At 51.6% G+C, this 17,960-nt stretch overlaps 1 protein-coding gene across 14 annotated transcripts in view; it reads left to right on the top strand.

Annotated features, from left to right (window-relative positions):
* The first annotated feature begins 3,130 nt into the window (after positions 1–3,130).
* The window catches only part of LOC138845844 (uncharacterized), a 112,716-nt gene continuing 97,886 nt past the window's right edge, over positions 3,131–17,960 (top strand). For 5 of the 14 annotated variants that reach the window (XR_016222389.1, XR_016222387.1, XR_016222388.1 and 2 more), the window contains exons 1-2: positions 3,393–4,266; positions 6,708–6,812. Coding sequence is in view for 3 of the 14 variants with exons in the window: in XM_089315142.1 (XP_089171268.1) it covers positions 4,011–4,266; positions 6,708–6,812; positions 14,165–14,192 (389 nt within the window). In the remaining 11 variants the exon portion in view is untranslated. Of the gene's footprint in view, positions 5,223–5,493; positions 5,616–6,707; positions 6,813–13,536; positions 14,124–14,164; positions 14,193–17,960 lie in introns of those variants that run through there. The other 9 variants (XR_016222395.1, XR_016222397.1, XM_089315143.1 and 6 more) reach the window with 8 other exon arrangements.

Genomic DNA, 17,960 nt, shown 5'->3' with positions numbered 1-17,960 from the left:
GCTCAGCCCCCTCCTCACACAAAATATCCCCAAATTCTCAGTGGGCACTACCTATTCCACTACCCCATGCCATGTGCCCACTGTCCACAGTTGCACCAACACAGGCAGCACTTGCCACAGGGCTGGCCTGGTGGCAGACAGTGTCACCTGGCTCAGACCTGCTCTCTCATCCTTGTACAAGTTTGATCCTGCACAGATCATTGTCCCTCTCTGGACATTCTCAGTCTCTCTTCTTGTCTCTGGGGATCATTCTAGCATCTGCTTGAAGGGATGCCATCAGTTCTGTAGTGCCAAGGAACCCCTAAGCCTGGCATCACCTGTATGACGCAAACACCCTAGATGTGGGAGATCCCAAGAAGGGCTGGACAAGGAATGGGGCATGCTTAGAGTTCTAGGAAAAGGAGGGGCTTCCCTGGCCTCTCCTGCCACATCTTAGGCACTCCATAGGTCTGGCTGTGGCATAACAGGAAATCTGATTCTCATGCCATGGTTGTCCTTTCTTCTCTCTCTCTCTCTCTCTCTCTCTCTCTCTCTCTCTTTAAGTTTATTTGAAAGAGTGAAAGAGAGAGAGGGAGAGACACAGAGCATTGTGTTACATCTGCTGGTTCACCCCTCCCCCATAAAAGGTTGTCATTCCAAAGTGAGCCTGGCAGAACTCCATCTGCATCTCTCCCATGGGTTGCAGGAGCCCACATATGGGGACAGTTTTCCACTGCTTTCCCAGTTGTCTGAGCAGGGAGCTGGGATGGAAGTGGGGAACCAGTGCTCAAACTTACACTGAGGTATGGGATGCTGGAGTTGCAGGTGGTGACTTAACCTGCTGTTCCATGACACAGGCCCCAGGGAGACAATTTTACCTCCCCGTTTTTCTCTTACTCCTCACAAGTTTGTAATGCTCTTCTTTATGCTCCTTCTGATAGAGGCTGAGCTATAGCCAACACTCCAGCAATGACAATGGTGACCTACGTGGGATGGTTCCTAGCCTAGGGTTGGGGCTTCTGGGCACTGGGAGTTCAGCAGTTGGCAGTGTCAGATTAAAGAATGCCAGGCAGCTTGTGGGTAACACTTGCTGCATCCTGGGTCAAGATGTCCATCACCAAGATCTGAGCAATGGTGGCAGCAGCAGATCCAGGAGCACTTACTCTTGGGGACACTTACTCCATCCTGTGCCACTCAGGTGTGGCTTGGGACCTGGTCATGCTGAGCTGCTGATGCAGAGAGCTGAGAAGTGCATGGTCACCTGCACTCCTGTTTGTCTAGCATCTTACGGGAATCATGGCTGAGTCATTGGGGCAGCTCTGATAAGTGTCAAATACCCCAGACATGATTACCAAAACCGGAAGTTCAGCAACAGATCACAGTTGTGGAGGAGAAAGGGACAGCCTTTCCCAGGATGCCAGAATGCTGGGGTGAGGCTCTCCCCTGGGAGACAGAGGAGTGCAAAGCGAGAGGTCTGAGAAAGCCCTGAGCCTGGTCTCTGGGTTGCTGGGTCTGACCTTCCCTGCTTCACAGCATGGGGCCACTTTCTTCTGGGTTAGAGACCTCTACCTTCTATAGGTAGAAATTGAGAGGGAATTTCATGGTTCACAATGGATGACTCTGATGTTGGGTTCACCTTCCCACCACTTGATGTAAGTCTGGGATTTTATTCTTCTTGCTCCCCCAGTCCCTAGAGGCTTTCATGTTTCACCAGTTTTGTGTACCTTCCCACAGGGGGGAGGGTAGAATATCCTTTCCAAGCTGGAATCTGGACTTAAACCATCCCCCATCCGACTCCTGTAACTCTACAGTGGCCTCTACATCCCAAAGAGGATAAGGGGGGGTGCGTGAGACAGCAGGCTTCCTGGGACCCTGATGCCCAGGAAAGTCAGGGGTTTCTAACAGCTGCTTCCTATCTCAGAGTGTCCAGACAACCTAAACACTATCAGTCCTGAAGCTAATCCTCTTTATTGGTGGACACTGCCTTCTGTGTTTCGTGAGCCATAACATGGAGAACATCAGCATGGGGGGGTCAGAAAGATGTGGACACAGGCTACTGGCTAGCTCATGGCTCTCCAGTCTATTCCAGGGACCCCAAGAGAATGAGGGACACTGACACAGGTGGGTGACCCTGAAACCACAAAGCGCCCATCCAAATGTTAGCAGCTAAGTTAGAGCCTTGCCCATGTGCCTACAGCAAGCAGGAAGGACACTGGTGAGGAGTGGCAAAGGTGTCCCTAGACGGGAAGGGCTCAGCTCCCCTCAACAGAAGAAGACTGATGGGTTACTAGCTCTGCAGATGGCTCCTCTAGATAAAATCCAAATCCTCTGTGGTGCCCCTGGATACCCTAGAGATAGGACAAGCTGGAGAGAGAGAAGATGGACACTGGAGTCACAAAACGAGCTATTAAAGGAGTTTCAGTGAAAGCAGACACAGAGAGGGGTGGAATGTTTGCCCTGTGTCCTGGTTTTAAAGTTCTGACTCACTGATTTCCTGAGCTTCCCATCCCACCCTTGGGAAGAGACTGGTTATGAAATCAGATGCTTCTGTTTCTAAGCCAGGATGGAGCAGCAGCGGATGTCTAAGTCATTAAAAGCCTTCTCAGGGTGGGATTTGAAGCAGGAGTTTGGACACTGTGGGGGATACACACATCCTACATGGTGGTGCTTAGATTCCATTCCTATCTCTACTTTGATTCTAGCTTCTTGTGTATGTACTCCTGGGGAGGCAGCACATGATGGCTCAACTGGTTGGGTCCCTGCCACCCATGTGTCAGACCTCAATTGAGTGCCCAGCCCCAGTAGTGGCATTTCAGGGGTGAATCAGCAGGTGTGTGATATCTGTGTCTATGTCAAATAAGTATTGTTTTAAAAAAACTGTAGAGGAAAATTTGATATTTGGTCTGCTTATGATCATCAAAGTGGTATTGGGGTAGGTTTTGGTTTCCAAGATGGCTGGAGTCCCTAAATTTTAGGCATAAGACACATATCACTTGCTGCCCGGAGACCCCAATTGTCTGGAAACCATCCAGTAAGACCCTAAATATGAATCAGTTAGCCTTTTCCTAGAAATTCATGAAAAGTGCTTAAAGGTCTTTTCCAAATCCTTAACCTGTGTTATGGCCACCATAAAAAGAAATTAGGATTCAGCCCATGTGAATTATCTATGGAAGGCTCTTTCCCAATTGTGCTGGGCCCTTGACCTGCCAAAGGTGGAAAATGAGAACAAGAAAACACAATGAGGGCAGGTAGTGGCTGCTCTCATCTGGTGTGCAAATAAGACCTACTCTCACCTACACAGGTAGAAAGCCTACCCCCTTGATTGTAAACTGAGCTCTCTTCAGGAGCAGTTTAACCCCATCTGGGCAGGACCACACCTGGCCCTGCTAACGACTGACTGTTCTCTTAAACTACCACACGGGATTCCTTTAAGTCTCCACACCTGAGAGCAGAGAAGTTCTGTGTTTCACCTGAACCTTACATGGCTCCTTGGAGAGCCTCTGTCAGACCTCAAACTGCTGCTCTACTGGGCCCCACATATAATGTCAGGAAAGGACGCCTATAAACGCCTGCCCTGTTGCCCATAGCCTCTGGGGGCTACACCCGGTGTCTCAAGTCCTTTGTGGGTGTTGAGTAGGAGAGTCTCTCTCCACCAGCCTGGGCCATGTCCAGGATCATCAAGAAGTAGTTACAGCAGCTTGACTTCCTGCCTTACCCCTCAAGATGGGAGTGAAATGTCTTAGGGGGCATCTTGTAGCCAAATGTGTAGGATTTGGGGGAAGTGGGGAGGGGAGAAATGGACCAGGGGCTGGGAATGTAAACCGCCTAGAGCTTGTTTTCCTGATGTACCCGGGGAGCTGAAATTGTTACATTGAACTCAGAGTGTCTGGACTGCTACAAACCACCACTGAAGCAGCAGCAAGAAGCCAGTTCGAGTCAGATCTTGCAGACCTGAGCTAGGCTTTCCTCATAGTGCGGTCCGGTTCTTCACCAGGGGAGGAGACGGCCGCCATTTTCTGAACTGAGAAAGTATGAAGATTGGCCCGGGCGGAAGCAGGAGGGCCCTCCGGTCTGTGGCTGGCCTTGGCCATGCCCTTCCCCCTGCTACAGAAGCCCAGGCAGACGATGGGGTTAGTTTCTTTGGGGGAACCCTTCTTCCCATGGCCTACTTTTCACTAGGTTATGTGGGGACGCCTGAAGCCAGTGGACCCTGGCAGCGGACACCCGGATGTGCGGCCTTCCCAGCGGCCCCGGCGAGGCCCGAATGGTCCACAGCTGCGGGAAACGGTAAGAGGCGGCCGCCATGACGACGGCGTCCTCTCCTCCCCCTGGGACGCCATTTTGGAAACATTTTCTTCATTCAGGCATCCTTGGAGGTATCCGAAACCCTCCCCCTAGATATTTTATTAGAAGTTTCTAACAGCAAAGTCGGCATTTGCAGCCCAAACGCAGGCCTCCTAGCTGGGGCACTCCCTCTCCCCTCCCGCACAGCGCCCACAGCTGAGGGGCTGGGATTCAGGCTCCAGGTGGCTTCCAGAGCCGAGTCCGCCACTGCCGCTTGCATGGCCTCAGCACCGCCGTAGATGGGGGCTCTCCCACCCCAACCCTGCTTTGGGGACGGAGGAGGACGCGGTTTTGGACTCCTGAAACCGCTGCTTGCCCGCGGGTCTGCCTAAGGGTCAGGGGCGAGCGGGCTGCGCAAGCTTCAAAAGCAGACGCCCGGCTGGCACCGTGGCTCACTAGGCTAATCCTCCGCCTTGCGGCGGGGGCGCCGGATCCTGTCCCGGTTGCCCCTCTTCCAGGCCAGCTCTCTGCTGTGGCCAGGGAGTGCAGTGGAGGATGGCCCAAGTGCTTGGGCCCTGCACCCCCATGGGAGACCAGGAGAAGCACCTGGCTCCTGCCATCGGATCAGCGCGGTGCGCCGGCCATTGGAGGGTGAACCGACGGCAAAAGGAAGACCTTTCTCTCTTGTCTCTCTCTCTCTCACTGTCCACTCTGCCTGTCAAAAAAAAAAAAAAAAAAAAAAGGCCGACGCCCCCTCGCGGTCGAAAGCTGGTGGCGGACGTTGGGCACAGGACCTTTATGTTATGTGCCCAGGGAGCATGGGGTTGCTCTCTTTTGGGCTCCTGGGCGCTCGAAGCCTCTGATGGCATTCCAGACGCGGAAGCCGCCATAGCACCTTTGAGTCTGCAGTGCCCGCACCTGGCACCTGTCCCCAGCCCGCGCTGCCCCCTGGACCACGGGTAAGTGCTGGCCAACCTGCTGGGCTCTTCCTGCACAGTTGTGGTGGGGCAGAGCTGGCTGCCCCTTCCCTCCGGGGATCCCCGGGGCCTTTCTCTCTGTGGGCAGGTATGGATCCCTGAGGGCTGGGAGAGAGGTGGGGTTCTCAGGTGCAACTGGAGGCTGTCTCTCCTGCCAGGTGTACAGGGAGGAACAAATGCCAGGCTGGCTGGCTGAGGAGGGGGCTGGGTGTAGAATGAGGCCCAGGGAGAGGGTGGGGCAGGGGCTCAGCCTGGATTCCAGAAAAGCTCTGGCGCCTCTCAGCGGCAGGCGGGATTGGGTGGGCGTTGTCTTCTTTAAGGGAAGAGCAGCTGTTCCCAGAGACGTGGGGACATGCAAGCAAAATGGCCTTAGAGGTTCGGAGTGGCAAAGAGGCTAATGGGTGGTCTCCGTCAGACCTTACATTTTACAGTGGGGGAAAAGCAAGGCCGTGGGACGGAGGTTCTTTTTCTGGGTGGGAGCAGAAAGAGGCCTGCACCTGGTGGGCATCTGCCTCCCCCCACTGCAGAGCGGGGGTGATGCGGCCGGGCTGGAAGGCCTCCACGCCCCTCCTCTCTGGGCAATTGGCTGTGCTTGGGAAGGGGCTGAATTAGCCCCTCGGAGGCCCATCTGCTCCAGAGCTTCTCCCTGGGAGGGTGGGGATGAGGGGAGGGGACTACAGTTGGCTCTTTGTTTTTCTTAAAGCAATGGTAGACTTGACATTGAGTGCTGGGCCTGTTTTGAATGAAGAGACACAATGAAATGTATTTCCCTGTATACGTGGGAGACTGTGAAGTCGGTGATGAGCACTGACAGGGTGAGCTGACCGCCCTGATCCGCGGTCAGGCCATTTCGTTCTCTTGGTGGCTCCTGACTGCCCAGGGAGGACGTGGTGTTGACAGTGGGCTTGGTTGAGGCCCTGGCTGCCCCTCAAGGGTGGGTGTCTTGACCACAGCTACTTCTTCCCAAGCATCTTAGATTGAGCCCTCCACCTCCCCATTATGTTACTAAAGGATGGTCTCCTCAGTTTGGATCCTAAATATAAAAATGAACCCTTTTTTTTTTTCCAAGTAGCCTGGAGCAGTTTAGGGGACAGTGTGCCACAGCACAGCAAGTGTACTTGACTTTGGAGCTCCCTTGCTGATCTTTTCTCAGCCATGGCATTGCCCTACTTTCACTTGAAGGGCTCACTTTCCTTTATAAGCAATGAAAGAGGGGGAGCAGGGCTGTGGTTGAACAGCTCATGAAAGGCAGGGAACTGGTTTCCAACAGGGCCCAGTCCATACAAGCTTTCGTTTCTAAGTGTGGCCCTTTTGGTCTTATGGCTGAGGTCACGGTGGACTCAGTGGAGAATCCCAAAGTTTGTGTTGCTAGCAACAGACATCTTTCTGTTTGTCATCTGGTAGGTATGAATTGGTTCTTAGGTTCTCCAAGGCCTGTTCAAACATGAAGGTGTTTGCTTCTTATAGGTTCCTGGTTACAACTTGTGGTTTCAGTCGCATCTGAGTTGAAGTCTTGGCCCAGACATTTGCTAGCTGAGGTGTTGTTGGCAGGACGTTTTACCATCCGTCCAGGTGAGTGGTCTTTTATTTGAGGATAAAAGTGGGGGTGTGAGCATTGTGTTTTGTGGTTGGGACATCAGAGTATCAGAGTGCCTGGGTTTAGTGCCTGTCACCTTCTTGCTAATACAGATCCTGGGGGGTTAAGGCTCAAATGCTTGGGTTACTGCCACCTGTCAGGGAGATACGGGGTGAGTTCCTGGTTCTTGGCTTCTGCCTCGGGCCATTGCAGATGTGGGGGGTGGAGCAGTGAATGAATGAGAAACTGAACTCAAACACACGGAATGTTCCTTTGCTGGGGTATTCATCTAATGGTTTCCAGTGACTGAGGACTGAATGCTGGCATTTTCTGGTTTGCCTATTTCCCTGATGGTTGGTTTTAGACTATAGGCACAAGACAAAGGGAAGACAGACTACAAACTATGAACTCAGTAGCTAGAGCTGGTTTATTCAGAGACAGACCTGAGAAGGGCCCCCTACCAGCGAGGGTCGGGAGCATGTTCTGGTAGAGACTAGGGGCTTATCTATCCTGGGCTACTTTTGGTTCAGGGTGGACAGGGATTAGGCAGAGCTGAGCTGGTTTGCCCTGGCTTTTTCAAACTTCTAGAGGGTTGGGGCTAATGGCTGAACTCTTGAGATAGTGGTGTGGCTGTAGGAAAGCATCACTTCTGCCCATCATGTTGCTCAAGGTCCTGCATTCTGACTCTCAGGATAGATAGAAAGATGGGTGTGGTATCCTATTGGCCACTTCCTGCTGATGCAGGACCGTAGTCCAGTTTTACTGGAGAAGAAGAGCAGTCTTGTGATGTTCCTGCAGGATGTCTTGGGATACAGCAGTCACTCGTTCCTGTGTGCACTTTTGAAATATAATTATGTATCACAAGAGTAAAAACACTGTGATTATGAAGAAAAAAGGAGATGGTAGAAAAATTACCCAGAATGTCAAAGATGGCCAAAATGTGACAAGGGTCTTGTTGTAATGCATTCTTACATTTAATTAGCATGCTTTTTTTTAATGTGTTCAGTAGCATCTCTCACAGCACCTGACTCCCTGGTGTACAAGCCACACTCTTTACCCAAAGAGGCAAAGTCCTCCTTTTTTGGAGGTGAGGAAGTCTAAATCCTCAGTGATTTCAAAGGACCACTGCTGACAAGAATCTACCTGGTCTTGGAAGTGAGACAGTTGTGGTGCTGGGTCATTTATGTTTGCTTTGAGAGTGAGAGAAAATTCTTTGTATTTCTTTGTCTTGTCCCCTGAAATTTCCAGTCTTGCTGCTCTTGGCCCAATTCCTGGCAGAAAACACCCAATGAGAATAGCAAGGGGAGCTAAGTCCAAGTCACTCTTGACACGGTGGGTTAGAGGGATGGGACACCAAGTCTGGTTGAGAGTATAGGACAAAGGGTGAAATAGGAATGTGAGAGGACTCGTTCCTGTCCAGTTCATGGGAAGACATTTGTACACCTGGATGCCACAGAGTAAGAACTCTCCTATTTATGGTCCCACGTGTGCTCACCAACGCATCCTTGGGCTGGGTCCTGACAGTGATGGTTCAGTTAGAGTGGTAGTATTTGCCTTTGTGGCTAATTTCACTAACTTGTGGGAGTGGTGGAAGGAAGTGGAGGAAAGGAGGGAGGCTGGGAGAGTAATTGTCCAGCTGCAGAGCACATGGGACAATGATCCTACTTTATGACAAAAGGGAAGAGAACACATAGGATGCATTTAAGGGCTTGACCTATCAGCGAGACCCCAGAGAAAATGCCATTGATAGGTGTGTAAGGTTGGTTCAATTCTTCCTGTTTTGGGGAAAGTACAGGGTATCCCTTCAGTCCTGTGGCCTTTGTCCAGACTGCCTGGGAGGTGGGAGGAGAGTGTACAGATCCCGCATGAAGCGATAGTGGGGTTATGTTCAAAGAAGAGATGAGAGAAAGCATTGATAAGAGCTGTGTAGAGGCTTTGGGAGGATGTGAGGTATATAGATTTGGGGACCACAAAATGGGGGCAGATTAGAAGCAGCAGACCGTAGTAAAGCATGCAACCCAGAAGAGAGAAGAGGGCTCAGAGACGTCCTTTGCTATGAGTCATTCAGTTGGATCAGTTTCTAACAAAGTCTAGAGCTAATATCACAACAAAAGATAGCAACAGGGTACAGTGCATTACAGTAAGAGATGTAAACAGAGGATAAAAAGGGGTGTCTGAGTAGGATGAAGTCCTAGAGATTGCCCTGGAGCTGAGAGTCCAGGAGTTGGAAGAGTGGTCTGGTAGAGTTGAAGACCACTGCCTTTCTTTTAGGATTACTTGGAGGAGTCTGTAGAAGTGGCAGGGGTGTGCGGAGATGGTTCTTGCAGTAGTTGGGGGAGCTGTGTCCACCTGAGAGTTGTGGGACCTGTTGAGTAGGGTGTGCAGTAGAGGTGTTACTAATTGTAATGGAGCAAATGTATAGTGTGGGTGTCTCCTGAGTTTAGCAGTGGTCATTTCGACAGGGCTTAAGGGTGACATGTCGGTGCACAAGGAAGAAGGAACACACGGACACAACACTGTCTTTCCGGTGAAAGGCTTTTTATTGCTCACTCCAATTCACACTAGGGCTTTCCCACTGCATACCAATCTCTATAGTTATGTTCATTACTCCACAGATCATAACACACACCTAGCATCAAAGCAGTCTCAAAGGCAAAACAACTGTAATAAGTACAGCAAAGCATATAACGTTATTCTTAATCATAGGGTCAAGGCACATTCCTTCCTATTACATATGGCTAATATCATTATGAATGCTGTGTTCTCAGGGTTCCTATCACGGTCACGAAAAGTGAAAGTTCAAAGTCCAGAGTCTCATTACCACTCAGAGAGATGGATCTCAGAACAGTTACTTACAGGCAGGAAGTTGTGGGATGGCTGTCACTCTGGGCAGTAGGCTCAGAGTTCCCAGGGGGATGACAAGGCAAGGAGTTGGAGAGGTCCCCTGCTGAGAGGTCTGGTCCAGCTGTGTGGTCAGGTCAGGCAGCAGGCTGATAAGGGGTCCAGGCGAGGCACTGGCTCCACTGGAGTTTGGTCCTGTAGTCGCTTTGTGTAGCTTAGCAAGGGGCTAGCGAGCTGGCTCTTCAGTTCCAAGTGTGAGGAGATCCGGAGGTTCATACGCACTGGGCCCTTGATCGGTTGTTGCCTTGTGCCGTTACAGATCCATCTGTAATGGGCTGCCTCTTCAGCTCTGAATGTGTGGAGATCTAGAGGTTCACAGACACCGGGACCATGATCCTTTTATCCTTGTCACTCTGAAGGGGGAGTCTCCAGGAGGAGTCCAGGTGTCACCAATCAGTTGTGCTCCCTCTCGGAGTATCCCAGGGTGCCACCAATCCGTTGTTTAGGACAGTGTATCTGGAGTATTCCTTGGGTGCAGCCAATCCCTGTGTGAGTAGGAAGGTAACTTGAGGTTATCATCTATAGCATACAGACTGCCCAGGGAAGTCTGTTCAGTCTGATTAGGAGCATCTTTCTGGCAAGCGCTGAGCTTGACATAAGTGATGTCATCAGCTTCTGGCTTAGCATAAGTAACTCCATTTTTATTTCTTATTTTTGCTTCTTTGTGGGAAGCAGTGAGCTATAACTCTTTTTTGGGGCTACCAGTGGATTTCTCCATGGTCCACAGCCTTTTAATCATTGGGTGGGCAGTGATCTGTGACTCATTTTTAGGAGTCCTGTGGGATTCCCCACAGTGGTAGTCCATAGCACTTCATTAGAGTCTGTTGCATTTCTGTGTGAGTGCTTGCCTCAGGGCCAGGCCATGCTAAGGGCTGTGCTGTTGTTTGCTGTGGATGTTTTGCCTGAATGGATAAGTGAGGCAGAAGGAGGTAGCAGGGCCTCTGGGAACAGCAAGCCTGGTGTTGGGGAGAGGAAGAGGAGGGGTCTCTGTTGAAGGGTGGGAGTACTCATCGGGGAAGTAGTCAGTCTGGATAGGAGCACAGGGCCATACAGGGGTGGCCTTGGGAGCTGGGCTGAAGGGGTCCACCCAGCATGCAGGGAGCCCTAGCAGGGGTCAGAAGGCAGTGAGTGCAGTAGGACGCTGGTCAGGTGTGTGTGAGTGGGGAGCAGGGCTTCACTTGTGAGCCTTGGCTCAGAATCTTCCCCCTTCAGACCTCAGACTCTTTCCCATCTCACCAGGACGGTCACTCCCCAGCCTCCACTGTGGTCCCTGCCTCCAGCCCACAGCAGGAGATTTGGGGGCCACCACCTAATAACTTGTGGGTTCTGGGTAACCAGGCTCAGTTCCTGTAGAAAGCAAGCCTCCAGGGGAGTGGAGCTGCATCTCATGTGTGGACACTCAGGGCTGCTGCCTCCTGAGTCTCTCACTGTTGTCCTGTGGGCCATTTGGCATCTTTGGCCTGAGCGTGGAGACACGGGAATGATCTGAATGTGCAGGGTTTGTGGAGAGAATGATTGGCAGAATAGACCCCAGTGTTTGGGCTTTGTCCACCTGCTGCATTACTCAGGGAAGGGCAGGTGTCGATGTTAAAGTACAGGGTGCACTTGGAGGAGCTAGGCCATGGAGGGAGCCTGCTGAGAAGGCAGGGTTGGGCGTGTAGAAGGGGCAGGGGGTGAGTGCCGGGTGTGCATTGTGTTACCAATGCCCGGCTTCCTCCCATAGGGTTCTCCCTGAAGGGGTAACAAGAACATGGCTGCACTGCCCCTGCGCTCTGTGATTTTACATTTCCTTTTGTTGTGCTGAGAACACTGCATGAGAGATCTGTCCTCTGAGGTTCTCTCCATTTTTAGAATTTATAATCTTATTAAAAAAAGATTTGTTTATTTTTTTGAAAGTCATAGTTCCAGAAAGAGGGAGAGACAGAGGGAGAGATCTTCCATCGGTTGGTCATTCCACAGATGGTAGCAGTGGCCTCCCTGGTACAGGCTGAAGCCAGGAACTTCTGCCCAGTACCCTGTGTTGGTTGCAGGGGTCCAGGTACTTGGGCCATCTTCCTCTGCTTTTCCCAGACCATTTTCAGGGACCTGGATTGGAATTGGAGCAGCCAGGGCAGGAACTGGTGCCCACATGAGATGTGAGGGTTTGCAGGCTGTGGCTTTATCCACTACAGCACAACATGGGCCCATCTCTAGAACTTCATCTCCCAGCCTCCTGCTTTTGCTGGACCCTGGAAGGAAGTCTTTGTTGTGTAAGACGACTGCCTCAGTCGCCTGAGCACTGGTGTTGGTTGAGTGTCCCCAGTGTGCTTTCCACGGTTGTTTTGCCAGCATGGGAGGACGGATTGCATTTGGGATTCTCTGGGAAGATTATCCAGGGTGATCTCATACCTGTGAAGGAGTGAAGTGAACGAAGGGTTAAGTCAGTCAGGCATGCAGTGAATCCTCATTTGTCCGGTGGACACCTCTAGAACATTTTGGGGGGAAAAATGACCTGATCCTTTGCAGTATTCTTAAACTGTGTGTGTGTGTGTGTGTGTGTGTGTAGTGATTTTTCATCTCTGTAATAGGGAAAGCGTTTATAAAGGGGGAATGTATTTTTATATAAATAGATTCGAAGGTGCCCAAGTTAAGGATTGTGTATTTGTATGCAATTTATATTTAGAATGTATCTGTTGCAACTTATGTGGTTAACATTACCCATAGATGGGGCCGGCACTGTGGCACAGAGGGTTAAAGCCTTGGCCTGCAGTGCCTGCATCCCATATGGGTGTTCCACTTCCAATCCAGCTCCCTGCTAATGTGCCTGGGACAGGCAGCAGAGGATGGCAGAAGTCATTGGGCCTCTGCACCCATGTGGGAAACCTGGAGGATGCTCCTGGCTTCGGATTGGCTCAGCTCTGGCCATTGCAGCCATTTGGGGAGTGACCCAGTGGGAAGACCTCTCTCTCTTGGCCTCTGCCTCTCTTTGTAACTCTTTCAAATAAACAAAAATAAATCTTTAAAAAAATATTACCCATAGGAAAAAAGAAAAGTGGAAGCTCATTTCACCAGTGCACCTAGTAGTTTTGCATTCTTGGTCAGCCTACGAAGTAAACTGGAGACTGTCAAGGTACAGAGGGTTAAGCCTCCCCTTGGCAACCCCATTTCTTATCAGGGTGCTGGTTAAGACCTGGCTACCCTGCTTCTGATCCAGTTCCTCTTGAATGCACAGAGAGGCAGCAGACCTGCCCTGTGCCTCTGACACCCATGTGGGAGATGGAGTTTTTGGCTCACTTAATGGGAGACTTCTCTCTGTGTCTCTCTCTACCTTTCAAGTAGGTGAAAATAAGCAGACATTTCTTTGACTGTATTTTATCTTATTTTTTGGAGGCTTGCAGTTTTATTAAGCAAAAGAAGGAGGCAAGCTAAACTGAAAGGCGGCGTCTCCATTCCAGGGGCGCCTGAGTGTGCTAGGCATCCTGAGCCACACGTAGGGTTGCGGGTGGCCTCCATGCCATCCTGCGAGCATATAAGTGCCCTGACATCCTGGCCCAGCTGCTGTGTGTCCTCCCTCAGCTTGTACGGCTCATGGGGATCAAGGAGAGCAGACAGAGGGCTGAGTAGTGCACAGGCCGAGCAAGCCAGGCTGGGATTCTGACTTGAGACAGGATGGTGAGAGTTGTCCAGCCACGGGAATGTTCTTAATGTAGCTAAGCTGTGTGCTCTAAATTTAGGTGTTTTCTGGACTCTGCTCAATTAAAGGAAGCGAACAGGTGTTGTACCAGGCCTGGCCCACAGGTGCTGGGATACTGACATCTGGGTCCATCTCTGTGCCTACAGACACTCATAGGTCTGCTGAGCATCCTGGAGACGCCTGTCCAGGACCTGGGGCCTGCGGATCTGTCGCCACTGTCACTTCTGCTCCAGTCTCATTTCTCTGCCCCCTGAGCCTTGCTGTCTCACGTTGTGGCTCCCTGCCTGGAGGGCACAGCTTTGGATCTTCTTGGTGACAGCCTGAAAGGGGCTGAGTGTCGGGGAACGGGACAGCCTGGCCAGCTGTGCCCCTCCCAACATGTACAAGCACAAGAAGTTTAGTGCTGGGCTTTTTCCACCCTGCCCGTTGCTAATTGCAAGATCCTGTTTTGACTTTAAGCATCCTGTTATTGCATGTTTCCCACACTTACTCTTGCTGAGTTGGTAACATGTTTTCCGTGAATCATATATAGATAGGTGGACGGTGGGCGGGAGTGATGAATGAACGCTGGTAACAGGCGGGAGCTGTGAAGGAACGCCAGTAATAAGCGGGAGTGGTGAATGAAGGAGTTGTGAATGAATGCTGGTAACAGGGCGGGATATATAAGAGGGTTGGAGGAGGCGAAGACGGCGGGCGTTCGCGACATGTAATGCGAGTCTGCTGAAAAATAAAGTGGAAGCTGAAAAGCCGATAAACGCATCTGGTGTCTCCGAGGTCTCGCCAGCGTTAACCTATCCGGAAGGTGTACGCCTGCAGCTGAGCTGTCTTGCATCCTGGGAGATGTCTCCGTCCAGTCTCTCTGTGCCCTGGCTACTCTGTCTGCCTGCCAGCTGGGGGCTCCCTACTGCTGATCCCTGGAGAGCCTGCCCTGCCCTCCTTCTGGCTCACTGTCCAACCTTCTCCCCTAGGATGCCTGCCCATGCCCCACGGATACCACCTGATTCTGGGTCTCACCCCATGGTGTCATTCTCCTGTGGTACCCCATTGTGGGACAGACTCTGCAGCTTAGGTGGAGGTCCCTGAATCAGTGACCATGTCAGTATAAATGGAGATGATGTGTGTGACACTGAGTGAGTCAGCCAGGGCCTAAGAAGACCAGACAGTCCTCCTGGACCTGACCCGAGAACCTGACCTTGCATCAGCTCACCCCACATGAGGATCCAAGCAAACCACCTAGGCAAGGCAGGAAACAGGGATGCAGCCCTACAGCAACAAGGAACTGAGGCCACAGCATCCCAGATGGCCCCTTGTAACCTCAGGAGAGACCTTGAGCCTGAAACACGCAGGCTCCTGCAGATGTGGCGAGATGATACATCTGTGTCATAGAACCAGCTGTGCAGGGCAGGCACCACTGCAGGCACCTTCAGGATGGAGAGTCGTGCCTCACACAGTGTGGAGTGAGATGAGCAAGCATCACCTGTTCCTGCTTCTGCGGGGCACCCAGATTTTCCAGCTGTCTGCTCTTGGTGATACTGATGCCAACCAACTGGGAATATCTTTTCTTTTCTTTTTTTTTTTCCTAATATGGCAAAAAAAAAAAAAAAATCAAAGAGACTGTTGAGTATCCGAACTCCCTAGGAGCTGCATCAAGTACTGTGCAGCCCTTCCATTCTCTGTGTCCTGATGGTGTGGAGTGAGCCCATTTGATAAGTGAGGAAAGGGAGGCTCAGAGCCGGGCAGGGGGTGCTTGCTCCATGGCGCCTGCCCAACGAGTGGAAGGGCCAGGGCTCTAACCCAAGATGGTTAGTTCTAAGGCCAGGCTGTTACCACCAGACATGGGCACAGAAGCTCTTGTTCCCACCCCTCATTAAAGGCACATGGCAGACTGTGACAGGAGCTCCAGGGGACTTGATGATAGAAGGCTGGAGCTGAGGTGGGGGTGTTTGGGAGCTTGTGCCTCTGGGAGTCCTGGGAGTAACATTGCGGGGTTGGGGGGAACTGGTGCCTGGCAGCCTCTGGGCAATCAAGAAGTCCAGGCCTTATTCAGAGGGAGAGGTTTTGTGTTTTAACCTGGAGCCAAGGGGAGCCACTGAGGGTCTCAGGAAACCTTTCTTTTTCCCCCTAAAAGAGGGAGATGAGATACAGAGGGAGATCTTTCATTTACTGGTTCACTCCCCAGATGGCATGAAGGGCTGGGGCTGGGCCAGGCTGAAGTGAGAAGCTGGGACATCCAAGTACTTGGGCCATTTTCTGCTGCCTACAGACACATCAGCAAGGAGCTGGATCAGAAGTGGAGCATTAGGGACTTGAATTTGTGCCCATTTGGGATGTTTGCCTGGCATGTGTTGGCTTTACCTGCCATGTCACAGCATTGGCTCCTTGATTTTTTTTAAAGTGCGTGTGTTAGGTATTTTTTTTTAAGATTTATTTATTTATTTGAACGGCAGAGTTACAGAGAGGCAGAGGCAGAGAGAGAGGTCTTCCGTCCACTGGTTCAGTCCTCAGAAAGCTCCAATGGCTGGAGCTGGGCCAATTGGAAGCTAGGAACCAGGAGCTTTCTCTCTGTATCCCATGCAGGTGAGGGGCACAAGGACTTGAGAGCCATCTTCTGCTTTTCCAGAGAGCTTTATTGGAAGTGGAGCAGCTGGGACTTGAACTGGTGCCCATAAGGGATGGTGGCACTACAGACAGTGGTGCCAGCCATGGATTTTTTTTTTTTTGACAGGCAAAGTTAGACAGAGAGAGAGAGACAGAGAGAAAGGTCTTCCTTTTTCTGTTGGTTCACCCCCCAAGTGGCCCCTGTGGCTGGCATGTTGGGGCCAGCGTGCTGTGCCAATCTGAAGCCAGGAGCCAGGTGCTTCCTCCTGGTCTCCCATGTGGTGAAGGACCCAAGGACCTGGGCCATCCTCCACTGCACTCCCAGGCCACAGCAGAGAGCTGGACTGGAAGAGGAGTGACCAGGACAGAATCCGGTGCCCAGACAGGGACTAGAACCCAGGGTGCCGGCGCTGCAAGCAATGGATTAGCCTAGTGAGCCACTGTGCCGGCCTCGATTTTTTTAAAAAGCTTTGTTACAGGAGGGATTTGTGGCACAGGAGGTCAAATTGCCAGCTTGGATGCCTGTATCCCCCATGAGGGTGCTGGTTTTGGCTGCCAGTATTCCACTTCCGATTAGCTTCCCACTGATGTGTCTCTGGGGGGCACAGGCAGTGGCTCGAGTACTTGAGTCACTGCCACCGGATGGGAGCTCTGCCTCTCTTTCTGCTTTTCAAATCAAATGAAAATTGATGAAAAAAATTAAAAAATATATATATTTTGTCCACTGAGTGGAGATTGACCATGGGGCCCCGGTTCCTAGCTATGGAGATTATGCCTCCCTAAGGGACACTGTGGTTGGCACAACTGGGAGGTGCTCCTGGCTTGGGTCATGTGGGGGCCAGAGATGCTGCCCCACACCCTGCAGTGCCGAGGGTTCCCCGGACCAAGATCGATCTGGGTCCAGTGTCCACGGTGCCAAGGGGAGAGCCCCTGGCGCAGGGGTACAGGAGTGGAAACCCAGAGAACACTGAAGTCCTGGAGAGAAAGGGCTGTTTAGTAAGCAAAGTCATACATCTGGACTCTGCTGTATAGAGGTAACTTGGGTTATGTGGATTCCCTGCCTTGTGCCTCAGTTTCCCTGCCTACAGTGTGGGCACAGTTGTCCCCTCTTCGAGTTATCAGGATTGCAGAAGGCGGTCCTTGTCAAACCCTGAAACCTGAGCCTCTGCACCTTCACCCTCCTAGCTGCTGTGGACACCATTACTGTGTGTCACTTGTGAGGAGAGGGAGCTGGGGTGGGATCTCCCTTCCCAGCATCCCTGGAACTTCACCCAGGTCATCTTATCCAGGTCTTTGGTTTTTAAGGCTTAGAATCGCATGATTTCAGACCTGAGCGTAACCTGAGCTTGTGGGGAATTGCAGGGTCAGGACTGGGCGTGTCCATGGTGAGATCACCCTGGACTTTCCCCTTAGTTGGTTGACCCTGCAGGAAGTGAGCAGAGAGGTGGAAAGCCCTTGCTCCCCACCTCCTCCTCTTCTGTCACCTGAGTTCACTGGGCTTGTTCCTGTGGGGAAGCAAACGCCACACTGCAGGGCTGTGTCTGCATTCCTAGGGAGATACACAGGGCATCAGCCTTGTCCTCTGCTGTGCAGTCCCGTCCTGTGCAGCAGAAGCACAGAGACTCCTACTCCATCAGCTGTGACTCACACTAGTCCGTCCCTGCCCACTGCCCTTGTCCCTGCCTCCCGGCCTCTGACAACTGCCGTTGTACTCTTATCCTCCAGGGCATCACCACTTTCCAGATTCCACGTGTGAGTGAGGTCATGTGGTGTTTCTCTTTCTGTGCTTGGCTTATTTCACTTAACTCAGTGACTTCCAGATCCTCCCATGTTATCACAAATGACAAGATTTCAACCTTTTTTATAGCTGAGTAGTATTCCTATGTGTACATGTACTCCCCCCACCCTTTTTTTTTCTTTTTCCATCTTTTGGTGGGTGGATGTGTAGGTTGTTTGCATTTCTTAGCTACTG

Source organism: Oryctolagus cuniculus, chromosome 16 (assembly GCF_051225735.1).
Source record: "Oryctolagus cuniculus isolate XC-2025 breed Fujian yellow rabbit chromosome 16, ASM5122573v1, whole genome shotgun sequence".
Lineage (NCBI taxonomy): Eukaryota > Metazoa > Chordata > Mammalia > Lagomorpha > Leporidae > Oryctolagus > Oryctolagus cuniculus.
Note: the sequence above shows the minus strand (reverse complement) of the source record. Positions and strands in the feature narration are given on the sequence as shown.